This window comes from Barbus barbus (genome assembly GCF_936440315.1).
Source record: "Barbus barbus genome assembly, chromosome: 10".
NCBI classification, from domain to species: Eukaryota; Metazoa; Chordata; class Actinopteri; order Cypriniformes; family Cyprinidae; genus Barbus; species Barbus barbus.
The window spans coordinates 19,881,694-19,902,914 of NC_136738.1; the positions used below are offsets into that span (position 1 = coordinate 19,881,694).

A 21,221-nucleotide genomic window follows, 5' to 3' on the forward strand; every position below is an offset into this window, starting at 1 on the left:
AACTGAACAATCGACCTCAACATGCCCACCATTAATGAAAGTAAGGGAAAACTTGCAAGTGTTTGTTTCATCCTTCATCACACATCCCAGGTCAGTGTCATACAAACCTAATGCGTTTAATTCCATTGTTTTTCAAGGAGAGACCAAAACATGATGATAACCACCATTTTTGTTTGTTGTTGATTTTTTTTCTTGTTAGGCTATTAATGATTAATTTCTACCGAACATTTAGGAGTGCAGTCTCGCGCAACCCTTTATTTTTATTTTTTTATTTTTTTCAAAATTTAGACAAACGTCAATTTCTTTAAACATCTTTAAAGTTTTTAAACAAAACACAAACATTTTTGTGAGATACCTGTGGTGTGCAAGTATATAAACAAGTGGCTGTTGTTTATTGTTTATGTTTTGTCAATGTTCCGTCCGATGTCGATCCTCACGAAATGTACACGAGTTGCGTACTGTTGCCATAGTTACCTCCTCAGGCGAACACGATTCCTCATCGCCAGAGTCTTTTTAACGTTAGGTACAAATAGGCGCCCTAACTAACTTCCTTTCTAACTTTTGTTCCCGAAATGTTTGAAAATGCTGATTATTGCTGTGTATTTGAGTTTTAATGGGGGGCGGGGGTCAGTAGACTAGAAGTATCATGCGTTGTCACATCTCTATAGTCTACACTGACAGAACATCTTAGATGTGATGCTTTATGGTTTTGTCAGTTGAACTGTTTTCCGGTGTGAATACCTTTGAGCGCAGCTTGGTGTTTTCGGTTTTACTGTTTGGCGCGCGCAGCTTTGATTAGGTGGTGAAACAAAACATTCAAATTCAAATTTTTAAAAAGCGACTTCCTCTTCTGTCACTCCGGAGAGCTTGTTCGCTCTATCAAGGCAATCATCATCTGCCTCTCCTGCCGTTACATCATGTTTATCTCTGCGCTTTAGTATCTCGGTTTGGACTTCTCCACAGAGACCCGATGGTATCTTGGGGATTTTGCGCGCTGTCTGACTAGGTTCGCTTGTAATAATATTTACTGACGCATATTTGAGTACAATAGTCTTTTTAAAAACAATCCTGGGAGAAGATTGAAGATCAGCTGAGGGCGCAAAGAGGACCAGTGCTAAGTGAGTAGGCTAAGGTTAAATACACCTAGTTTAGCTTTTGAACTTTGGGAATTTCTCCCTCTCTCACTCTCTCTCACACACACACACACACTTATTCACTGCTGCACTCATGCAAACACACTGGCTTCACAGATGACTCATTCTCAGTCATTTTGAGGGTAATCAAACAGGTGCTGTGAAGAAGGCTTATTAAAAAAGGGATCATCAAAAAAAAAAAAAAAAGTAATTCCTCCAGCTTTGTGTGAGTCAGCCCCTACACTGAGAGCTTTTGAGGAGACTTATGTATATTTCAGTTCAGACAAGTGCATGTGTGCAGACAACCATATGGCATCCGAATCACCTGCAGATATATGCAGATGTCACCTGTGCAGCATTGTATTCAGCTGCAGTGTATTCCTAAAGTTTGATTACAAATATGGAGCTCAGCTTATAATAAGTGGTGTTATATTGATTAGTACTGATTGGAAATGACCTGACTGTTCCAGGGTTGCACTGCACATTATTTTCGATAGATAGATATCTGTGACATCTTTCTATAAATATACAGTAAAAAGGCCTTAAATTGAATTCTTTAATCCAAACTGTATTGCAATGTCATAAAATGTGCACTACAGTACAAAATAATATTCATTATTACTGTAACTGGTCAATCTCATAATTTTAAATTAAATTATTTTTGTATATTATGGATGAGTAAGTGTGTAATTATATAATAAAATACTTTTGGTAACACTTTACTTTACAGTGTCTTTTTTACACATACACACTCAGAAAGAAAGGTACAAACACTGTCACTGGAGTAGTACCTTTTGAAAAAAGACCCCCTAATGTATTTATCCATAAAGAGTCCATTTTGGTACCTAAATGGTTACATATTAATACCTTTTGAATGGGTACCGTCCCAGTGAGAGCTTTTGTACCTTTTTTCTGAGAAAGGTACGAACAGTAAATTATGCATAATTACATGAAACTAACCCTAAATCAAACCCGTATCCTAACCCTAACGTATAGTAACAAGGACACCTTAAAATAAAGTGTAACCATAATTTTAAACCAGTATTTCATGTAAGTATGATAATGCACAGTCAGCCTGTCATTACTACAAAATAAACCCCCTGCATACTGGGTAAAACCCTTCAGACACACCAGCTCTTTGTATATTATTTTGTACTTGTTTCTATTTGATTTGAGCTGCAGGTTTTTCCTCCAACACGTCAGTTCTACTGCAAATGCTTTTGTGACTCCCATTCAAAATACATTCTTAAATGCTAATGGTTTATTCAAATCAAATAATCCCATCAGCTCTGATCCAGACTGGGGACAAATTGTCTTTAGAGTCATGCTTTATGCATAACTGCACTTAAGTATTGGTTAAAAGCACCGTGTCTCTTCATTGCAAAACAAAAAAAACTACAAGACACTTTCACTCTGACACTGTAAATTAGCATTGGAAGATCGTATGAGAATCTCTACACAAAAGGGTTGGAGCCACTAAAGATGAGTTTTTTTTAGCTGAATTGTGTGTTTACAAAAGATATTATGCAGTTTAGCCCATATGGTTGGGATATTAATGAGGCTGCTTGATCATTTACTGAATGAAATGGGGGAGGATTATTCTATAGATTAATTACTAACATATCTAGGTGAGTAATCCAAGTGCTATCTAAATGAACAATAATTCATGTGTGATGTCTGCTCAGAACAAATCCACTTACCCTAAAAGGACAGATATGAAATGCAGCGGAACTGATTTTTGGAGGGAAATACTTATGCAGATTCAAATCTTTGGTTCTAGTCAGTAGTTTCCAGACATCTGATTCAGATGTAAAATGCGTTTCTGTATGTTAAGGTGAAGAAATCAAAGAAATCTTTTTTTTTTTTTTTGTAGTTTTCTGTTGAAAGCATTTTAAAATCTAAGGAAAGATTTGCTACATGCATCTTTTTTTATTAAGATCTTGTTTCATGATCATTTAATATATCAAACAGTTTGTGTGTTCACGCACATGACACTTTGCCCCAGTTTTGCATGGGCTGAATGTTTTGGAAAATGTAAATGCAGTCTTCGATATCACAGTTTTGATAAGCAGAAGTCCATGTGCATTGTCCTGTACTGTATGTGTGGGATCATAGCAGTACAGTACAATACAGCACTGGATTTCTCATATTAGCACATTATAGTCTGTTACCATAAGTCTGAAATCTGTGTAGGTGAACAAGCACATAGCATAGATGTGTAAGTCTTCCCAGGGCTGGTGTTGTGGTCATAGGTATTTTTAGAAAGAGCACAACAGGTGTCTCTGTAAGCATTAGTGTGTGAGTCTGTCTGTGCCTTTTTAAAATGGTGTTTTAGTTTTACTCTTTCAGTTGTAGAAATGCCAAATCAGCAGTATGCTATGATTAAATATTCCTCAACAGAAAATTGCCAATAACGTAGGAGTTCTTGAAAAAAAAAAATAATAATATACTTGGGTGGTTAAATGGTCTTAATGTGGTAACACACAAGTCATCTCAGCGCCACGTAAAATATAACAGCTTTTATTAGACTTATGTGGCTTACATTAGACTTATTAGCTCATGTAACTGTGCACTGTGATTTTAATCTTTTAATCAAATTAAGTTTAATCTTTGATTTAGTTTTTTTGATATTTTAAATTAGGAAAAAATCAAGGTGGAAAAGAGAGTGAGTTGTTTTTAATGTGTTGTAGACTGGCTCTGGCCATTTCAAAGCCTCTAAAGAGTGAGAGGGACATACATAGAGAGACAGAGAAGCATTTGTAGGTTCACCTGGGAAGCCTTGTTGTTGGTGAGGAGAGATGGGTCCTTAGTGACTAAAGGCAGCGAGAGAGATAATGAAGCAGGTGGACGAGAGGGAAGGGGGAAGAGTTATGCTCTGGAGGGAGGAGTGTGTCCTCGAAATATTGCTACAGGCTAGGAAGAACGATTGATGTGTATAATGTATGTTTACAATATCTGTTCTGCAGTTTGACTTTAGAAGACTGTTGAAGACATGGTGGAGTTCAAAAATGAAAGGCCGCTGTTGTTATCACTTACAAATCCAGTACAGTTTGTGTGTGTAGAGTGTTAAGGCATCTTTAATTTTGTACTAATTTCTAAAGATGAAGAGGAGACCAAGGATTGATAAATAAGTTTGCCTAAAGTGGAAATGGAAATTGCTGTAGCATCTGCAATGTAATGTAAATTAGACATTCTTTCTCTTTTCCAAGTTTAAAGAAATAGTTCACCCAAAAATGAAAAAAATATGTCGTCATTTACTCACCATGAAGTTATTTCAAACCTGTAGGACTTTCTTTTTTCTGTTGAATACTGTATGCACAGACAGCTACAAAGGTGTGGTCACACTGTTGTTTGGCTAATTTTCTTGAGCCAAATCCAGTCATTTCAATTGGAGTCTACGCCATCAGGAATTCCCCATGAGGCCAAACAATTTTGTAGCAGGTTCGCACAGATTCACCACAGATTTGCTACTTCTGTGTGAACTTGTGCTTCATGGATACACTCTTTTGCCCACAAAATTACACCAAAGGTCGCTAATGTGACCGTTATTAGGTTGAGTTCCCCAAAACGGTAAGAATCACCATCCTGATACATGAAACATTGGCTCATCCATTGACCATCTCTATGTATGACCAAAGGCAGAACATGAAAGTGTAAACAGTATTTTCTTATTATTATTGGAATTAGGCAAAATTGCAGTTGTGTTCAGCTTAGCAGCATGAATGCTAAACAGTCATTTGTACTATTGCATACATTTTTAATTAGTAGTCAACCATGTATAATTAATTTATTGCAAAAAAAAAAAAACTGAAAAAAACTACTGTGTACACCTTTTTTGAAACAGTTCTGACTCAATGTTTTACACTTAGGTAAATGACCGTCAGTCCATGAGCATTTAATTTGAGCTTGTAATTAGTCAAATACTGCACATCTGTTTTCCTATAGCAACTATTAGAGTAGATAGCTCATGACCTTTTCACAGACTGCTTCCTGCTCTGTACCACACATGCATGCTCTAACAAAAACAGCTCCAAGCACAGATTACACAATAAACATTTTACTGAGGAATTAATTTAATCATACATATTATCAGAAATGCCAGAAACTTCCTCAATCCCACAAATACCGTAAGTTCTTTATCAAAAGGTCATGAACTCTTGCTGGTGTATGTTAGTCATTAAGTGGATTAACAGTTGTTCTTTAGTAACACAGAATCTACAGTAAATGAAGCATTACTTCTGCAAAACCTGCTAATATTATGAGCAACATGCAGAAAGTCTTTTTTTTGTTTTGTTTTTTACTGGAATTTAAAATCAATACAGCAGCCAGGTTAAAAGCAATATACCTCTTGAAAAGCATCAGCTAAATGGAGGAACTGCTACTAAAATCCTAATTAATTGATAGTTTTATTCAAGTTTTTTATGTTTTATTGTGGATTTTATGTGTTTTTCATTTATGTCTTTTTTGGAATATATTTATGTGAATGTGATGTGATGTAATGTGAAGTGACATTCAGCCAAGTATGGTGACCCATACTCGGAATTCGTGCTCTGCATTTAACCCATCCAACGTGCACACACACAGCAGTGAACACACACACACCGTGAACACACACCCGGAGCAGTGGGCAGCCATTTATACTGCGGCGCCCGGGGAGCAGTTGTGGGTTCGGTGCCTTGCTCAAGGGCACCTCAGTCGTGGTATTGATGGTGGAGAGAGCGCTGGACATTCACTCCCCCCACCTACAATCCCTGCCGGCCGGAGACTCGAACCCGCAACCTTTGGATTACAAGGCCGACTCACTAACCATTAGGCCACGACTTCCCCATTTATGTAATATATTCTGGAAAAAAAATGAGAAGGTCATCTATCATGCTATTACAGAAGGTGTGATCATAGGGGCATTTCAACCAAAAATGAAAATTCATTCAGTCATTTAGTCATTTACTCACCCTCATGTAATTCCAAACCTGTATAAACTTTCTTATGTGGAACATTGATAACCAAACAGTTTTGGTGACCATTGACTTCCATTGTATGGACAAAAAATACTGAGGCATTTCTCAAAATATTTTCTTTTGTGTTCAGAAAAAAGTCGTACTGTTTTGTAATGACATGAGGCTGAGTAAATGATGACAGGATATTAATTAACTAACTATCCCTTTCATTTAAGAGTTCCTAAAAATGGCATATAGAAGAAGGTTGTAAAGTTTTGATGCTTCAAAACACAACACAACCATCCCAGCCAGTGCAAATCCCCCAATGTAATGGCCAAAAAAAAGTAGATTTCTTTCAGAGATAGATCAGTAGATAGATACATTTCAGGAGTCCATTAAAAATACACATTACATCTGAGGACATCTCTGTCAGTTGCATATAATAATGACTTTAAAAGTTGATTTTCCAAACATGTAAGTCATTTTGACTTTTAGTTTCTGTCCTCACATCTCTCCGTAGGACATGACCCAGTCCTGGCCTTACCAGCAGCCCCCAGGGGAAGGGGGCACTCAGCATTTCCTGTACTCACACTCTAAGGTACGCACAGGGTTTATTACAGACTGCAGGCAAGTGTGATAAATTCACCAATATAATGCACCAACTCTGCTCTGTCTCTGTATGTTTATCTCTTTCTTTCTTTCTCCTCTCTTTCCCTGCCGGGTATTATGCTTGCATTGTTTATTTGCACACACTCATAAATCTGTTGTTTTAGACACTACAGAAATTATGCAAATCGGGTTGCAATGCCCCAAGCACAATGCAGGCCAGTTCTAGGGTTTGTAGAGTATCTTTCTACAATACGATCAAGAGACGATTTTTTTTAATGCCGAAAATATGATTTAATTTAATGACACCTGGTTCAACTGGATTTCAGGTGCTTGAGGTAATAAGGTTAGGTGCTAAGTTTAGTGAATTTACCCCTCTGTAAAGAAAAAACACACAAAAAAAATGCTGTTTGTGTGTGTTGATTTGATTTATTCTGTTTATCTGTTTTAGGAGGGAAAGCAGCCCAATTCACGACACAGACATGGTAAACATTGCTGTTCAAACCATTCTAACTGATACCGTTAAGCTTATTTTTAAGTTATGGCCAATAACCGTTACCTGACTGATAATTATATTGTTTCCTTTTTTTTTTTTTTTTTGTGATCCTTTTGAATGTAACAAGTGAATTTAGGCACCACAACATTGTAATATACAATATAAAAAATGGATATTTATTTTGACATTACATTTAACAGTGTTGTGAAATTATTGTTTTAAAGAATAACTTTAAATGAGTGTTAAATGATGTAAAAACGGGATAAATGTACATTACCTTTCAAATGTTTGGAGTAGGTAAGATTTTTAAATTGTTTTAGTCTCTAATGCTCACCATGGCTGCATTTATTTGATCCAATACAGTAAAAACATAAATATTATGAAATATTATTACAATTTAAAACAACTGTTTTTAATACATTTTAAAAAGTTTATTTCAGTAATGTCTTCAGTCTTCAGTGTCCTTCATAAATCATTCTAATATCCTGATTTTTTTAATATTATCAATGTTAAAAACAGTTTTTGTGGCAGTTAAACAGTTAGGCCTCTTTGACGAATAGAAAGTTCAAAAGAACAACTATTATTTTATATAGACATCTTTTGTAACTTGTCTTGAATCAGTTTTGATCAATATAATGTGTCCTTGCTGAATAAAATTATTAATATCATTAAAAAAAAGTCTTACTGACCCCAAACTTCTGAACAGTGGTGTAAAATCAAACATTTAATGTTGACCAATACTTGATAAATATCATTTAATAGCAACCCGATATGGTATAGATATATTGTGCATGCCTGATATGTGTAATAAGAAGCTGGCTCGTCATCACCTGCTTTGTTTACTTTGAGATAGATCTATACATAGATCACATCTGTATATGTATACACAGCTGTACTAATATAGCAGTGTTTTTACATTCTGCTCCATAATGCTGATGTATTTCTCTCCCTGTGGCTCTCTCAGTGAGGGATGGTGTCTCTATGAGGATGCCCTCACGTCCACTCGTGGCCCCTCATAAATCGTAAGTGGGGTGCACAGCACCCAGTCGGTCCACGGTAACCAAGCACCAGGTTGTGGCTGAAGTGCTTCTGCCTTTTCACTTTATTACACCATAAAAAACTGACGTTACAGAATTCAGTGTTGAACGTCTGTGCATATTGGTGTGTATAATTAGATTGGGCTTCCTGGAATTTAACTGCTTTGGACCAACTGCTGTGTAAAACCAGCTTCACATGGAGGGTTAGGCCAGTGTTATATCTCCACCGTCTCGAACCACCGTACCAACTTCACTGACCTCATAAACTTTACTGAGTTAGTATCTAATTACAGAGCAGGTTAACACAGTAGGGTAGAGCCCAGAAGCACACTACCGTCACATAACATCACTGTTCAACATTAGAGCACTGTGTTTATGACTTTTTTCTTTGAAGCTTGTAATGTGATATAATCTCATATGGTTAGACTGTTTGAGGCAAACTCACTCACACATTTAATACACACATACACACAGATGTGCTGCAGATTGGCAGAACGAATAAGTCTCTTTGTCAAGTGAGTGTGACATTCTCTCATGTTTGACTCTCTCTTTGCCCTCCCAGCATGCTCGCTGATGACCTGAAGCTCACCAGTGACGAAGATGACAAGGACGAGGTAGGGCGCCTGTTAAGATTGTTGAAGGAATGGACGGAAAAAGCAGATATCATAGTATCAATAACTCTTGCACTGCTTGTGCTAACTGTTTGCTTTGAGCACAGTCCAGCTTATTTGTTCATTCATCACAAAATGCATTTACACACAGTCACCTGGCTGCTGTGGCATTTGTGTTTGCATTGCTCTCTCATTGCAGCACTACAGTATATTAACACATTACCATTCTTCTCTTTGGAGAGCTCAGTGAGCCAGAGTATACTAATACTAAAATACTGTTTTGTTTATCTTAGCATACTGCTTTTTTATTATAATTAAATATTCTAAATTATTTAATGTACAATACTGTTCAAAAGTTTGGGCTTTTAGGAATTTTATAAGAAGTCTCTTAAGCTCACCAAGGCTGCATTTATTATATGAAAAATGCAGTAAAAACATTAATATTGTGTAATATAACACTTAAAAATAACTCTTTAGCAAAAAAAAACGTTTAGCATTTTAATATATTTTAAAATGTATTTTAGTCCTGTTATGGCAAAACTGAATTTTCAGCATCATTACTCCAGTCCTCAGTGTCACATGATCCTTCAGAAATTTTGTTGAAACATTTTTCAGGATCTTTTGAGTATAAAAATTTAAAAGAAAAGTATTTATTTGGAATAAAAATCTTTTGTAACTTTGTAAATGTCTTCGTTGTTACAAATGCTGAAAAATCCTTGCTGAATAAAAGTATGAATTTCTTTCAAATTATCTTACTGACCCCAAACTTTTGAAAGGTAGTGTCAATCCTTTTGTTTAAAATTACTCACTATTGTTTGCATCATATAATTATGAGTCAATAACTATTCATCATCAAATCATCTGTAAACGCTACCTTTATAAACATTAAAAGAGGTGACATTTAATTTACCCAAGCTGAGGGGTTACTAAAAAAACAACATCTCACTTTCAGAAAATTCCATGTGGGTGAGATATTTACTGTATAATTAGTTTGACCAGTTGAACCGATTCAGGTTCATTTGTGGTGCTACATGAGAGAACTGTACATACAGTATTTAGCTGCTCCTCCCACATTCACTTCAGTAGGAGTTCTATTAAAAATAAATTATGATCTCATGTTACACAATTTTTTTAGGAGGCACTGCCTTCTTGCCTCCTTGGGAAAAACGCCACTGCTCCATATCTGTGCTGCTGAACTGACATGGTTTTCTGAAACTGAAAAGTTCAATATTTGACTCTAACTTTAACCTACAACACCAGCTCCTTGTGTGTGCGTGTATCTCATCACAGCAGTCCAGGTTTATGAGTCATAACAGTCTGAGTTATAAAATACACCAGACTCATGGCCTTTCTGTCGTTACTGCAGGACTATGGCTTTTGCTTTGGTTAAGATGCAAATAATGACCATGAAGTTGAAGATTCCAAGCTAAAAGGCTCTCATTTATTAAAATCTTGTTTTTTTGTTCTTATCTGTTAAACAGGGCAGTGAGCAAACAACTTCCTGGGCTGACAATGACCGGTAAGTCTGTGCTTGTGATGTTTTGTTTGCTTTATGTTTGTAACTATACCAGGTCTCATTATTATCCCATGTTTGTCTCTGTATGTGTGAGTGTGTATTACATATTGAAGAGGTCAGAATATGTAGAATGTGACAGCTGGATGATAGACCAGCCTCTGTTTCTTTTGGCCTTTCAACATATTCAGCCCCCAAAAACACACACACATACCATTTGTAGTGTTTAGTCTGCATACTTTTTGGAATTGAGGAATTTCTTTGAACTTGATAGTCAAGATTGTTGTACATGTAAATGTGTGTGGCCTAAGAGGAGCCTCTACACTTCTCAATCCCTCTCCATTGTTTGTATGTATTGACTGACAGCTTGTCAGGCCAACAGCACCACACACACACACATGTCGGAAGAGTGAGACATTCTAGCTCAGGGTCTTCAGGATCAGACCCCTCCAGTGAGTGGGAAAGCGATCACAGCCAGCTATCACGCAGCCCGAGCCCAGGGACGCACAACCGGTGCAGGACACCGACCCAGCAGCGGACCCTGAACTGCAGCACAGAGGTATGCTGTAGCATTTTTTTGCCATGCAATCTGCTATTTCTCATTGCCTCACGTTCTGTTTCCCAGTAGTTGTTTTTAGCGGGTGAGGTAAAAAGGGATGGTGGGGGGTGGAGAGAGGAATGTGGAAGGGCGGCCGCTGAGACTTTAGAATCTGGGTGTCATGTCAACATGTGGTGCCCCAGATGACTAACTAGATAGGAAGTAGTACATGTCAACATTGATTTTGTCACAAAAAGCAGAACCTAAAGGGATTGGTTAACCAAAACAATGAAAATTATGCCATCATTTACTCGCCCTCATGTAGTTCCAAACCTGTATTATTTTATAAAACAATGTTAGACCTCACTAACTTTCAATGTATGGACGAAGTACATAGACATCTTTCAAAATATCTTCTTTTGTGTTCCACAGAAGAAAGAGAGTCATACAGGTTTGGAACAATGTGAGGGTGAGTAAATGATAACATAATATTCCATCATCAAAGAATCCTGAGCTGATAACAGCTACATTTGAAGGATTTAATGCTCTGGCAAGTCTTAAATTTTTCAAGAGAAGGAGGGATTAAAAGCTCTAGTAGCATAGCATAGGGCTACACCACCATATGAATGAAGGTGTCTGTGTGACACAGCTGGCTCTATTACTGAACATGCCATCTATTTGGAACCTGTGGAGAAGGGAGGAGGGAACACCATGTGTTTTTCATCTACGTGTAGTCATGTAGTGTCTCTGAGGAGGACAGCTTGGAAACGCCACACGGTTCCAGGTAGAGGGGGGTTTGTGGGGAGGGGCAGTGGTAAAAGGGCACAAGAGATGCAGTGTCTTTGCTGGAAAGAGAGAGAGAGGGGAAGGGGGAATGTTTGAGTGGAGGAGTAAAAGTTTAAATTAGCTCTCGTCAGCTACTGGAGGCGAGCGAGGAAAGCTACGTCTGCCCTGCAGCTCAAGTGTGCTATCAAGTGAGTATTTGCTATGATTTTGTGGCGTTAATTAAAATGTTTTGTAAAGTCAAAAGTGAGTATAGCTTATTTTATTACTCTATAAAATGTGATTATGTTGTAATACAGTATTTATTTTCAATGCCGCTTATTTATTTCGGGTTTGTAATAGTTTGGAGTAAGTGAACTGAAGAGGCATTGTAATGGTTAAAGCAGTGTGAAATTAAAAGAAAGTGTTTGTTAGGGTTTAAGGAATCTCCACAGTTTTCTGGCTTCTCTCTCTCTCTCTCTCTCTCTCTCTCTCTCTCTCGGTTACCCTCTCACCTCCATTTTTTATTTTCCTCTCTCTCCCACTGACACTCTGGCCTGTTTACATAAATACAGATATTTCCTATTCATTTATTCTAATAATTTCTCATTGCCATTTTTCAGTAATTTTTCCGACCATACTTTCTTAGCATCACATTGTTGAGTAAATACACTGTCATGGAGTCAGATATTGGTTTATGCAATCTTCTACTCACATACAGTGGTTACTTTACATCAGTAGGGTAAAGGATTGAGACATTTAATTGGTAGAAGTTCTATCCAATATTCCTACGATTAGCCTATAAATGCCATGACTATGATTTTAAATGTGATGTTCACTTTGTTAAACTGTCAGCTACACACGTCTTTGTTAAAGAGGTTCTGGAATGTATTCATGTATTATACTGTTGTCATCCTCAGTGGTCAAGAGTTTATAGTCAAGAGCAGATTCACTCATAATCATAATCTTGTCAAGTATTTTTTGTAATACAGATCACTCTGGATTTTTTCATACGAAATTCATACTTAGAGTAAAATTATTTTACCAGTTTTAGCATTGATACATTCTCTGTCTTGAACTCATGTCCTTTCTCTGTTCAGACGGAGAGTCCACCAACCACACAGTGGCAGCTGGACAGGTGGCTTGAGAAAATCCCTAAAAATCATCAGTCATCTGACCACGATCCAGGTGGAGGACAGCGACGGACTGCGAAATCTGACTGTGGCCGAGGACCATCACCTGGAAGATATTGGAACAGAGACTCTGAATCCAGACGGGATTACAGTCCATGTGAAAGTCCGGTCCCAAGTCCAAAATTTGACTACAGCCCCAGAAACAGTCCTCGCCCCAGCCCAGAATACAGTCCATGCCCCAGTCCAGGAATTAGCCTTGTGCCGAGCCCAGTGCCAAGTGTGTGCCCAAGTCCAGGAGACAGCTTCCAAGGGAGTCGAAGTCCCAGCCCTTTACCTTTACACCCTCCCAGAAGCCCTAGTCCAAGTCTCTCATCCACCGCAGTACCTAGCCAAGGTACATATCCTCAGGTCCAGCCACCTCAACAAGAAAATCCCAGGCATATTGCACAGCCAACCGTTGCCTCTAATCCAGGACATCGTCCCAAAGTAAGGCCATGGGTGCCTCCGGACCATAGTGCCAACCAGAGAAAAGAGTTTAGACCCAAAGACTCTAGATCCAGAGACTCTCGATCCAAAGACTCCAGACCTGGTCCACCCCAACAACCCCATCATTCCGTGCACAGCTCAATAGAAAAGTCACACAAAGATCTCACACACAAGCTTGAAGCCAAAAACTCTGAATCCACAAGCAAGCAAAGGTTTAACTCACCTTCGAACCCCATTTCAAAGCATTCATCAAAGAAAAGACCAAGCGTTAGCCCAAAACCACAAGTCAGACACTCATCTACAACTGACCATAGTATTGAACATAATCACAGAAGCAATGAAACTACAGGAGTATCAATACACAGTTCACACTCCAAATCGGGCCATTCATCTCATTCTAATACTCTAAAGAGTTCCGACCGTGGTCCCTCGTCAAAGTCCAGGGACTCGTCCCGAAGCGAAGTCAACAGTCGATCTTGTCACAGCTTGAAGACTAAATCTTTCCCAGATACAAAGCAGTTCAGCGCTAAACAGACTTCCCAAAAGAGTTCCAGCCCAAAGCCCAAGGTCAAACTAGGGGACGCCCTAGTGCCCAGAACCGGGCATTCCCAAAGAGACCCAAAGCCCAGAGAGAGAGAGCGAGAGGTGGACAGCCGAGGTAAGGTACAGGGAGCAACCCTGGTGCAGACTGGCAAGGAGCAGAGACAAAGAAGACTGGCGGAGGAGCAAGTGATAAGGCGTCGCTGGGTTCGGAGTTCTGAGGAAGAGGAAGACAAGGAAGATAGGAGAACAGAGGAAGGGGAAAGAGACAGGAAACGGAGGAGGAGGAGGGAACAGGAAGTTGAATGGAAGGCAGTGCAGCCCAAGCAAAGACCTCACACCAACAGCCAACACGCTCAAAAGGAATACAATGGACACAACCTTGAGGAGCAGAGAAGGAAGAAGAGAAGGTGGAGCAATGAGGACATTTCCTCAGGTCCACATGTGACTGACACTAGCCCTTCTCCTCCACTTTCTCCACCTTCGCCTACTCCTGTAATCAAGCCCACTCACCCATCATCTTCCTCGTCCTCATCCTCCTCATCATCCTCTTCTTCCTCATCATCTTCCTCTGATTCAGACTCTGAGTCTAGTCCACCCCGGAATGTTGCCAAAGTCCCTGCAGATTCAACATCAAACCAAAAAACTGTGTCAAAAAGGAGGCTTAACAAACAGGTTTCAGGCACTGATGCTCACCCCCATGGGTCGAGCTTAAGCACCCCTGAGACACAAGGTCGGGGGAGACACAAACTCTACACATTGGTGCCTTTTGGCCGAACCGAAAAGTCCCCCAATGTTGCACATCGAGGCCTGAAAAAACTTGTTGTGAGGATAGACCTCTCGCTTCTGGGTAGAGTCCCTAGTGCAGATGAGATTACGGAGAGACAGTCCTCGTCTTCAGCTTTGTCAACGGGAAAGGCAAAAGAAAAGACATCGATGAAACACTTGCACCACTTAGACCAACTGCCTGGAGATGGCAGAAGTAAAAGAAAAGTGAGGAAGAAAAAAAGCATCTTTATATTTAATTAATGCATACAAATCTGCAATTCTTTAATGTTCTTTGGAATATGAGATGTTTTTGCATACATGTAAGTTTTTTGTGTTTTACTTTTATCAGGCTGAAAATGGAGATGCTCAAAGAGAGAATAAGAGAAATCACTCTCGTGCAGATAAACTACCGGTGTCAGTCCACAATACGACAGAGGAAACCATCAGCAAGCAAAATGGGTATATTTAGAACTAATCACTTAATTTGTTTGTAATGAGGAACTTTTTCTTTTATGCATCAGTGCTTTTTCTTTGCAGAGACAGTTTAGGTAATATTAAATAAGCTGTTATATTGCTCTGAAAGTATTTTTTTCTCCAATGTTATTTTGTTGATTCAGAGATTCTGAATGTATATGCTATTGCAAGTTCATATGATAAGGGGATGTCCACGAGTAATTACCACTGTAAATGTATTGTTGTTCTACAGTGCTGCTTTAGTACATTGAAAGATATCATGGGAAGCCCTTATGACAAAATGCAAACATGAAAAAGGTCAATTCATTGTTGTTCTTCTTGTCCACTGGGACACAATGGCGTAATGTTTACTGCCTGGCTCATGCTCACTGGATGATGTCCTTTTTATTGCGGTGTATGCAGATGTCAGGATGATTACTTTTATTCCAAGAGGCCTGTATCCCCATTGTCTCCTCCATCCGGCATACTGGAGCTCTCAAAACCCTCAGTAAAAGCTCAGCATGCAGAGAAGTACCACACATCTCCAGAAAAAGACAAAGATTCAACAGCACAGAAAACACAGGTTCTTAAAATTATGCTTCTTTCTTTCTGTCTTTTTCTTTCTTTCTTTCTTTCTTTCTTTCTTTCTTTCTTTCTTTCTTTCTTTCTTGTCTTCAAAGAGCCATATAGAAAATCAAGAACCTTATGTGGCCAGTACTGGAAGAAGATTCTCTACTGGACTACAAGGAATGTAACAATTGTTATAATATAATATATATTAATGAAACAGGACCATTGTCTCAGCAGGTTCAGAAGACGCAGCCCAAGGTAGAGGTGGAGTGTGTTGGGGTGTCAGGACACCTCCAGTCTCTCTCTGGATCGCTGGTTCCTCCCTCAACCCTTCCGCTACACTACAGAGGAACTGTACCTATCAGTGATGTGTGAGTTAATGTCTGTTAATGCCTCTGTTTCATTTAACAATGCTGCGGCATTTAAAGGCTTAGTTGACCCAAAAATGAAAATTGTGTTATTTACTCACCCTCAAGCCAACCTACACTCTTAAAAATAAAGGTACTTCACGATGCCATAGAAGAACCTTTTTGTCTAAATGGTTCCATAAAGAACCTTTAACATCTGAAGAACCTTTCTGTTTCACAAAAGGTTCTTTATGGTGAAAGAAGGTGGAATCTTAGAAAGAAAGAGATGGGTCTTTAAAGAACCTTTGACTGAATGTTTCGTTGTGGAACCAAAAATGGTTCTTCTATGGCATCGCTTGAAGAACCTTTTGAAGCACCTTTATTTTTAAGAGTGTAGGTGTATATGACTTTCTTCTTTCAGACGAATCCAATCTTGAGTTATTTAAAAAATTGTCCTGGCTCTTCTAAGCTCTATCATTGCAGTCAGCAGTTGTTTCTGTTGAACAGTCCAAAACACGTAAAATAAAGTGTGCAAATCTATTAAAAAACATGCCCCACACAGCTCCGGGGGATGAATAAAGGCCTCCTATTGTGAATTCATGCGTTTTTGTAAGAAAAACATCCATATTTTAAATGTAATAAACACATCTTTCTCACTTCATCTAACTGTCATAAGCAGAAGCCCTTCCGGCGGATGATGTAGGACGTATGCATCGTGTGGTTAGTGATGTACATAGAGAGAGAACAAAACAAAACACCGGTCACGAATTAGAAGCACAAAACGAGGATTTGTAAAGAAAAATGTTGGAGGATTTCGATATAAGCCAAGAGGAGACTGATTTTCCTTTGCTAAAGGAAACTTTGCTTCCTTTGCTCCTATAAACAAACGTTGGTCTTTGCGAGACTCATACGCGCATGCGCTGCGCAGGCGTCCTACGTCATCTGCCGGAAAGGCAGCCTGCGATACTATCCTAAATTCTATGTGATATTAGTAATTTTCAATACTATTTAGGGCAGATAGGGTGGATAGTATGCACATTGGGATGCAGGGCAAGACTCTCGTGAACACGCGTACGACAGATAGCGGAAGTTACACAAAACTGTTTATATCATTTTAAATATGTTTTTTTTATTTTTTTACAAAAACGCATCGATTTGCTACAGGAGGCCTTTATTCACCCCCCAGAGCCATGTGAGGCACGTCTTTTTATGGATTCGTGCACTTTATTTTTCTTGTTTTGGACTGTGCAACAGAAACACCCACTGACTGCAATGATAGAGCTTAGAAGAGCCAGGACAATTTTGAATATTACTCTGATTGGATTCATCTGAAAGAAGAAAGTCATATACACCTAGGATGCCTTGAGGGTGAGTAAAACATGGACTAATTTTCACTTTTGGGTGAACTAACCCTCTAATGTCAAATACCTTCCCATAGTTCTCACCTAATCTCTCCTTACTTCCTTCCATGTTAGCTCTCATCATGCTGAGTTCTACATGCATGAGGCCAAGAGGTTAAAACATCGAGCAGACGCTATGGTAAGACAGCATTGTGAACATACACATTATTGAATATTACCACTAGACAAGACTATTACAGAGGTCAGAGGTTTGCAACCTTTGGGTCACGACCCCACATGCACTCAGGAAAAAAAAAAGGTACAAAATCTGTCACTGGGGCAGTACCTTTTACAAAAGGTACAAAGATTTACCATTTAGGTACACGTGTGTGCCTTTTAAAAAAGTGGCAGCTTTTGTCTTTTTTTTTCTGAGAGTGTGGAGTTGCCTGAGATTATTTTTTTTATGCTGTAAAATTAACTTTTGTTAAAAAGATGCTTTTTCAATTGCTATATGACAGAGAGTGGAGTCCCAAGGTTTATAGTCACAGACCAAAGCATGGATGAAAATCTCTGGTCTAAATCCTATATAACTAATTCATCAACTGCTTTCTTTTACACGTTTGTCTCTCTATCCCTGTTTGCAGGTGGATAAGCTAGGAAAAGCTGTGAATTATGTGGATGCTGCTTTGTCCTTCATGGAGTGCGGTAAAGCCATGGAAGAGGGACCGCTGGAGTCCAAGTCCCCCTACACCATGTATGCTGAAACTGTGGAGCTCATAAGGTGTTTAAGAGTTTTATTTTCTCTTTCACCCTCTCTGTTGCTCTTTTTTTCCAGCATTTTGCATAGGCCAGATATTACATGACTGGGTAGCTCGTTGTGACAGGCTTCATACTGACAGTATTTTACCTACAGCAGATGTGGGCTTTGATTAAATGCTGTGACAGGATCAACAACAGGCCACAAAACATGCAAATACAATCTATTGAGATTTGATGTTTTCACAATGACTGATATTGATAGATGCCAAAATAGAAATGGCCAGAAAAGGCCCTATGTTTGTCAGACGTTCTGTATTGATTTGTCATGTTCTATGTGTTGGATAGATACGCTATGAAACTCAAGAGTCACGCTGGCCCTGGAGCCAGCCAGGAAGACAAACAGCTAGCTGTACTATGGTAAATACAACACTGCCAAGTTCTTCTGTATTATCGTTTTGATTTTCATGATTACGTCAAAGTCTGTTTACAAAACAAAAATTTTGTTTCTGGGTTTCAGTTTCCGCTGTCTTGCTCTTCTTTACTGGCAAATGTTCAGACTTAAAAAGGACAACGCTCTAAAATATTCCAAAGTCCTGCTGGACTACTTCAAGGTAGGCAGTTATCAATTATTATACATCAGTATGTAAAAAAATACCTGCCAGTATAGTTTGTTCAATGATTTACTCATTCTTGTAACTGTTTTTACTTTGAATAGAGCTCTCCAAAAGGACCTCACAAACCCCCTGCTTGGAGCAATGCTGGAAAGTAAGAGTTGATCATAGTTAGGCCTTACACAGCCACTGTGAGACCTTTATGTTGTGTTTGGGTGTCAGTACATGTGTGTTTGTGCTTTTACAGGGGAGCTGTAGCTCCTGCCTCTATTTGCTCTGTCAATATAATGGGATCTCACACAGGCAGCTCACAGAGCAGTGTCATCAGCATTCCCAATCGCATCCACCAGATGGCAGCAAATCACCTCAACATTACCAACAGTGTCCTGTACAGTTATGAGTACTGGGAGGTAGCTGATACCCTGGCCAAAGAAAATAAAGGTGAGTTTTGATTCAGTTCTATCTCATGGGGGCCATTTTAATCATTTAGAGAGAAAAAAAAAAGCTATTTTTTCACGTATTTTCTTATTTTATTCTTACTTTATTCTGTGTATTATCATAATATTTACTGTTATGTATTCAATTTTTATATAAAAATACCCTTTCTCACAGTGTGTATTTATTTATTTATTGATGATAAATGACAATTCACTGATAATTCAACTAATGGCAATTTATTTATTCTCTCTCACTCCCACACCAGAATTTTTTAACTATCTGAACACACTGACTGGGCCCTTGACTCTACATAGCAGCATGGCTCATATCGTCCAGTACACCAGGCAAGGGCTGCAGTGGATCCGGATCAGTGCTAATCTATCATAATACCATGTACAGACATTCTCAAACTTCACAAATCACTTGTGGAAACAATGTTCTGAATTAGCAAAACATTTTACAGTTACCTGCACTCTGTGACCAAGGAGTCTGGGTTTTGGGTCAAGACTGTTTTTAAGCCCAGACAGTAACAAAGAAAATCGTCTGCCATAGTTTCATGACAAATCACGTGGCATCATATTATCATAAGGTATTAAGGAACAGACATATTTAATGTTACTGAGCATTAAATGTCAAAATATCTTAAAGACACCGTGTCAGAAATAATCATGTTTTTTTATGCAATTAAGCAGGTCAAATCAAAAGAATCTTTGTCATTCAATTCTTAGCACTTCTTAAAAAAGGCTTACTGAACATTTGAAAAGAAACCATTGTCAGCTAATTCATCAGATGCTGCTCTTCCAAAATGTGCCACATTTTTATATAAGAAATTAATTTAAAAAAGGTTTTATTTTCTGTATGAATTAAATTGCCGTTACAAACCTCTTTACTGGATTAAAATGATGTTTTTATGACGGGGTGTTGCATTATCTAACTTTCATCAAAAACTTTTCTTTTCTTTTTTTTTTACATGAGGCATTTTTAACTTCTTATGTCAAAAACCGTGCATGCACAAAGTCTCTTTAAGATCTGTGGATGTGATTCATGTTTTTTCTTTGTGCAATAAGTCTGAGATTTTTTTACAATATGTGTCATGTAGATGTTTTGGTGCTGTTTTTCAATAGCCAGCATAAAGTCATGTCAGTCTATGCAAGACTTCTTATGGCATTGAGAAGTTGTTGTAAAGTTTAAACTGTAAGAAAAAAAAATCAGGACTTTTGTAAATTAAAGTGTTTTTACAGAAGATGGTAGTGGTGTTGTTCATATAATTAATGATGATGATGATGAAGCGCAGCAATCCATTAGTGACTTTTCAAACCTTAGCAGAAGATTATTTTTTGAAACAACATGCAAAACCAGCAATAATAAGGGGGGTATCTAATTAATTGAGGAAATAATTGACAGATGAAACAATTCTTAAAACAACCGTTAGTTGCAGCCCTAAATAAATCAATCTAAAATTCGAAATCTGAAAAATGTCTCAATTCTCAATGAGAATTCCAACTCTGTTGATTCAGGGCTGCAACTATCAATTTATTTATTTATTTTTTAAATGATGAACATTACATATAAAATTAAATAAACAATAAATTCAAAATTATCTGTAAATAAGTAGGCCTACTTAGAGAATAATAAAAAATGCCAATTTCATCTATGCATAAACATTTATGTATTTAAGTGTTGTGGATCCATATGCATCTTTTAATGAATAAGATGAATTAGCTCATAATGCATGAACTAATTATTAACCTGTTCAAATACATTTTAACAATCAAAGTCAGACACGTTGAATTTGTAAAAGTAGGCTACTGTTCATTGTTAATTCTGGTTAATAACTATTGCGTTAACTCATGTTAACATTTAACATCCTTACTAAAATGTGATACCGAAAATGCTATTTTATTTATAAACAAATAGGCCTATATTATTTTAAGTTATTAGGCTTTTTTAAAAAATATTTGATTTCATTCATTATGTAAATGAAATATTTATTTTAAATGTTTAACATCTTGAAAAGTAAAAAGATCTACTTTAGCGAAAGTCACTTTGCCTAATTTTTCTGTCGCCTGTGATAAATTGAGCCCTGGGAGTAGATAACCTCAGTCATATCATGTCACGGTTTACACACACACACACACACACA

The 21,221-nt window shown here is 38.0% G+C and overlaps 1 protein-coding gene across 1 annotated transcript; it reads left to right on the plus strand.

Moving 5' to 3' along the window:
• Positions 1-21: 21 nt before the first annotated feature.
• aff3 (AF4/FMR2 family, member 3) lies at positions 22-20,319 on the plus strand (the record flags this gene model as incomplete). The annotated part of the gene is made up of 18 exons (XM_079426415.1): positions 22-90; positions 6,591-6,701; positions 7,128-7,161; positions 8,137-8,194; positions 8,772-8,823; positions 10,302-10,339; positions 10,700-10,892; positions 12,734-14,785; positions 14,910-15,019; positions 15,437-15,596; positions 15,821-15,954; positions 17,406-17,469; positions 17,915-18,051; positions 18,375-18,446; positions 18,547-18,640; positions 18,745-18,794; positions 18,888-19,081; positions 19,344-20,319. The coding sequence occupies 18 exons, from the start codon at positions 22-24 to the stop codon at positions 19,463-19,465; spliced, it is 3,744 nt and encodes a 1,247-aa protein (XP_079282541.1). The 3' UTR covers positions 19,466-20,319.
• Between the last annotated feature and the right edge of the window lie 902 nt (positions 20,320-21,221).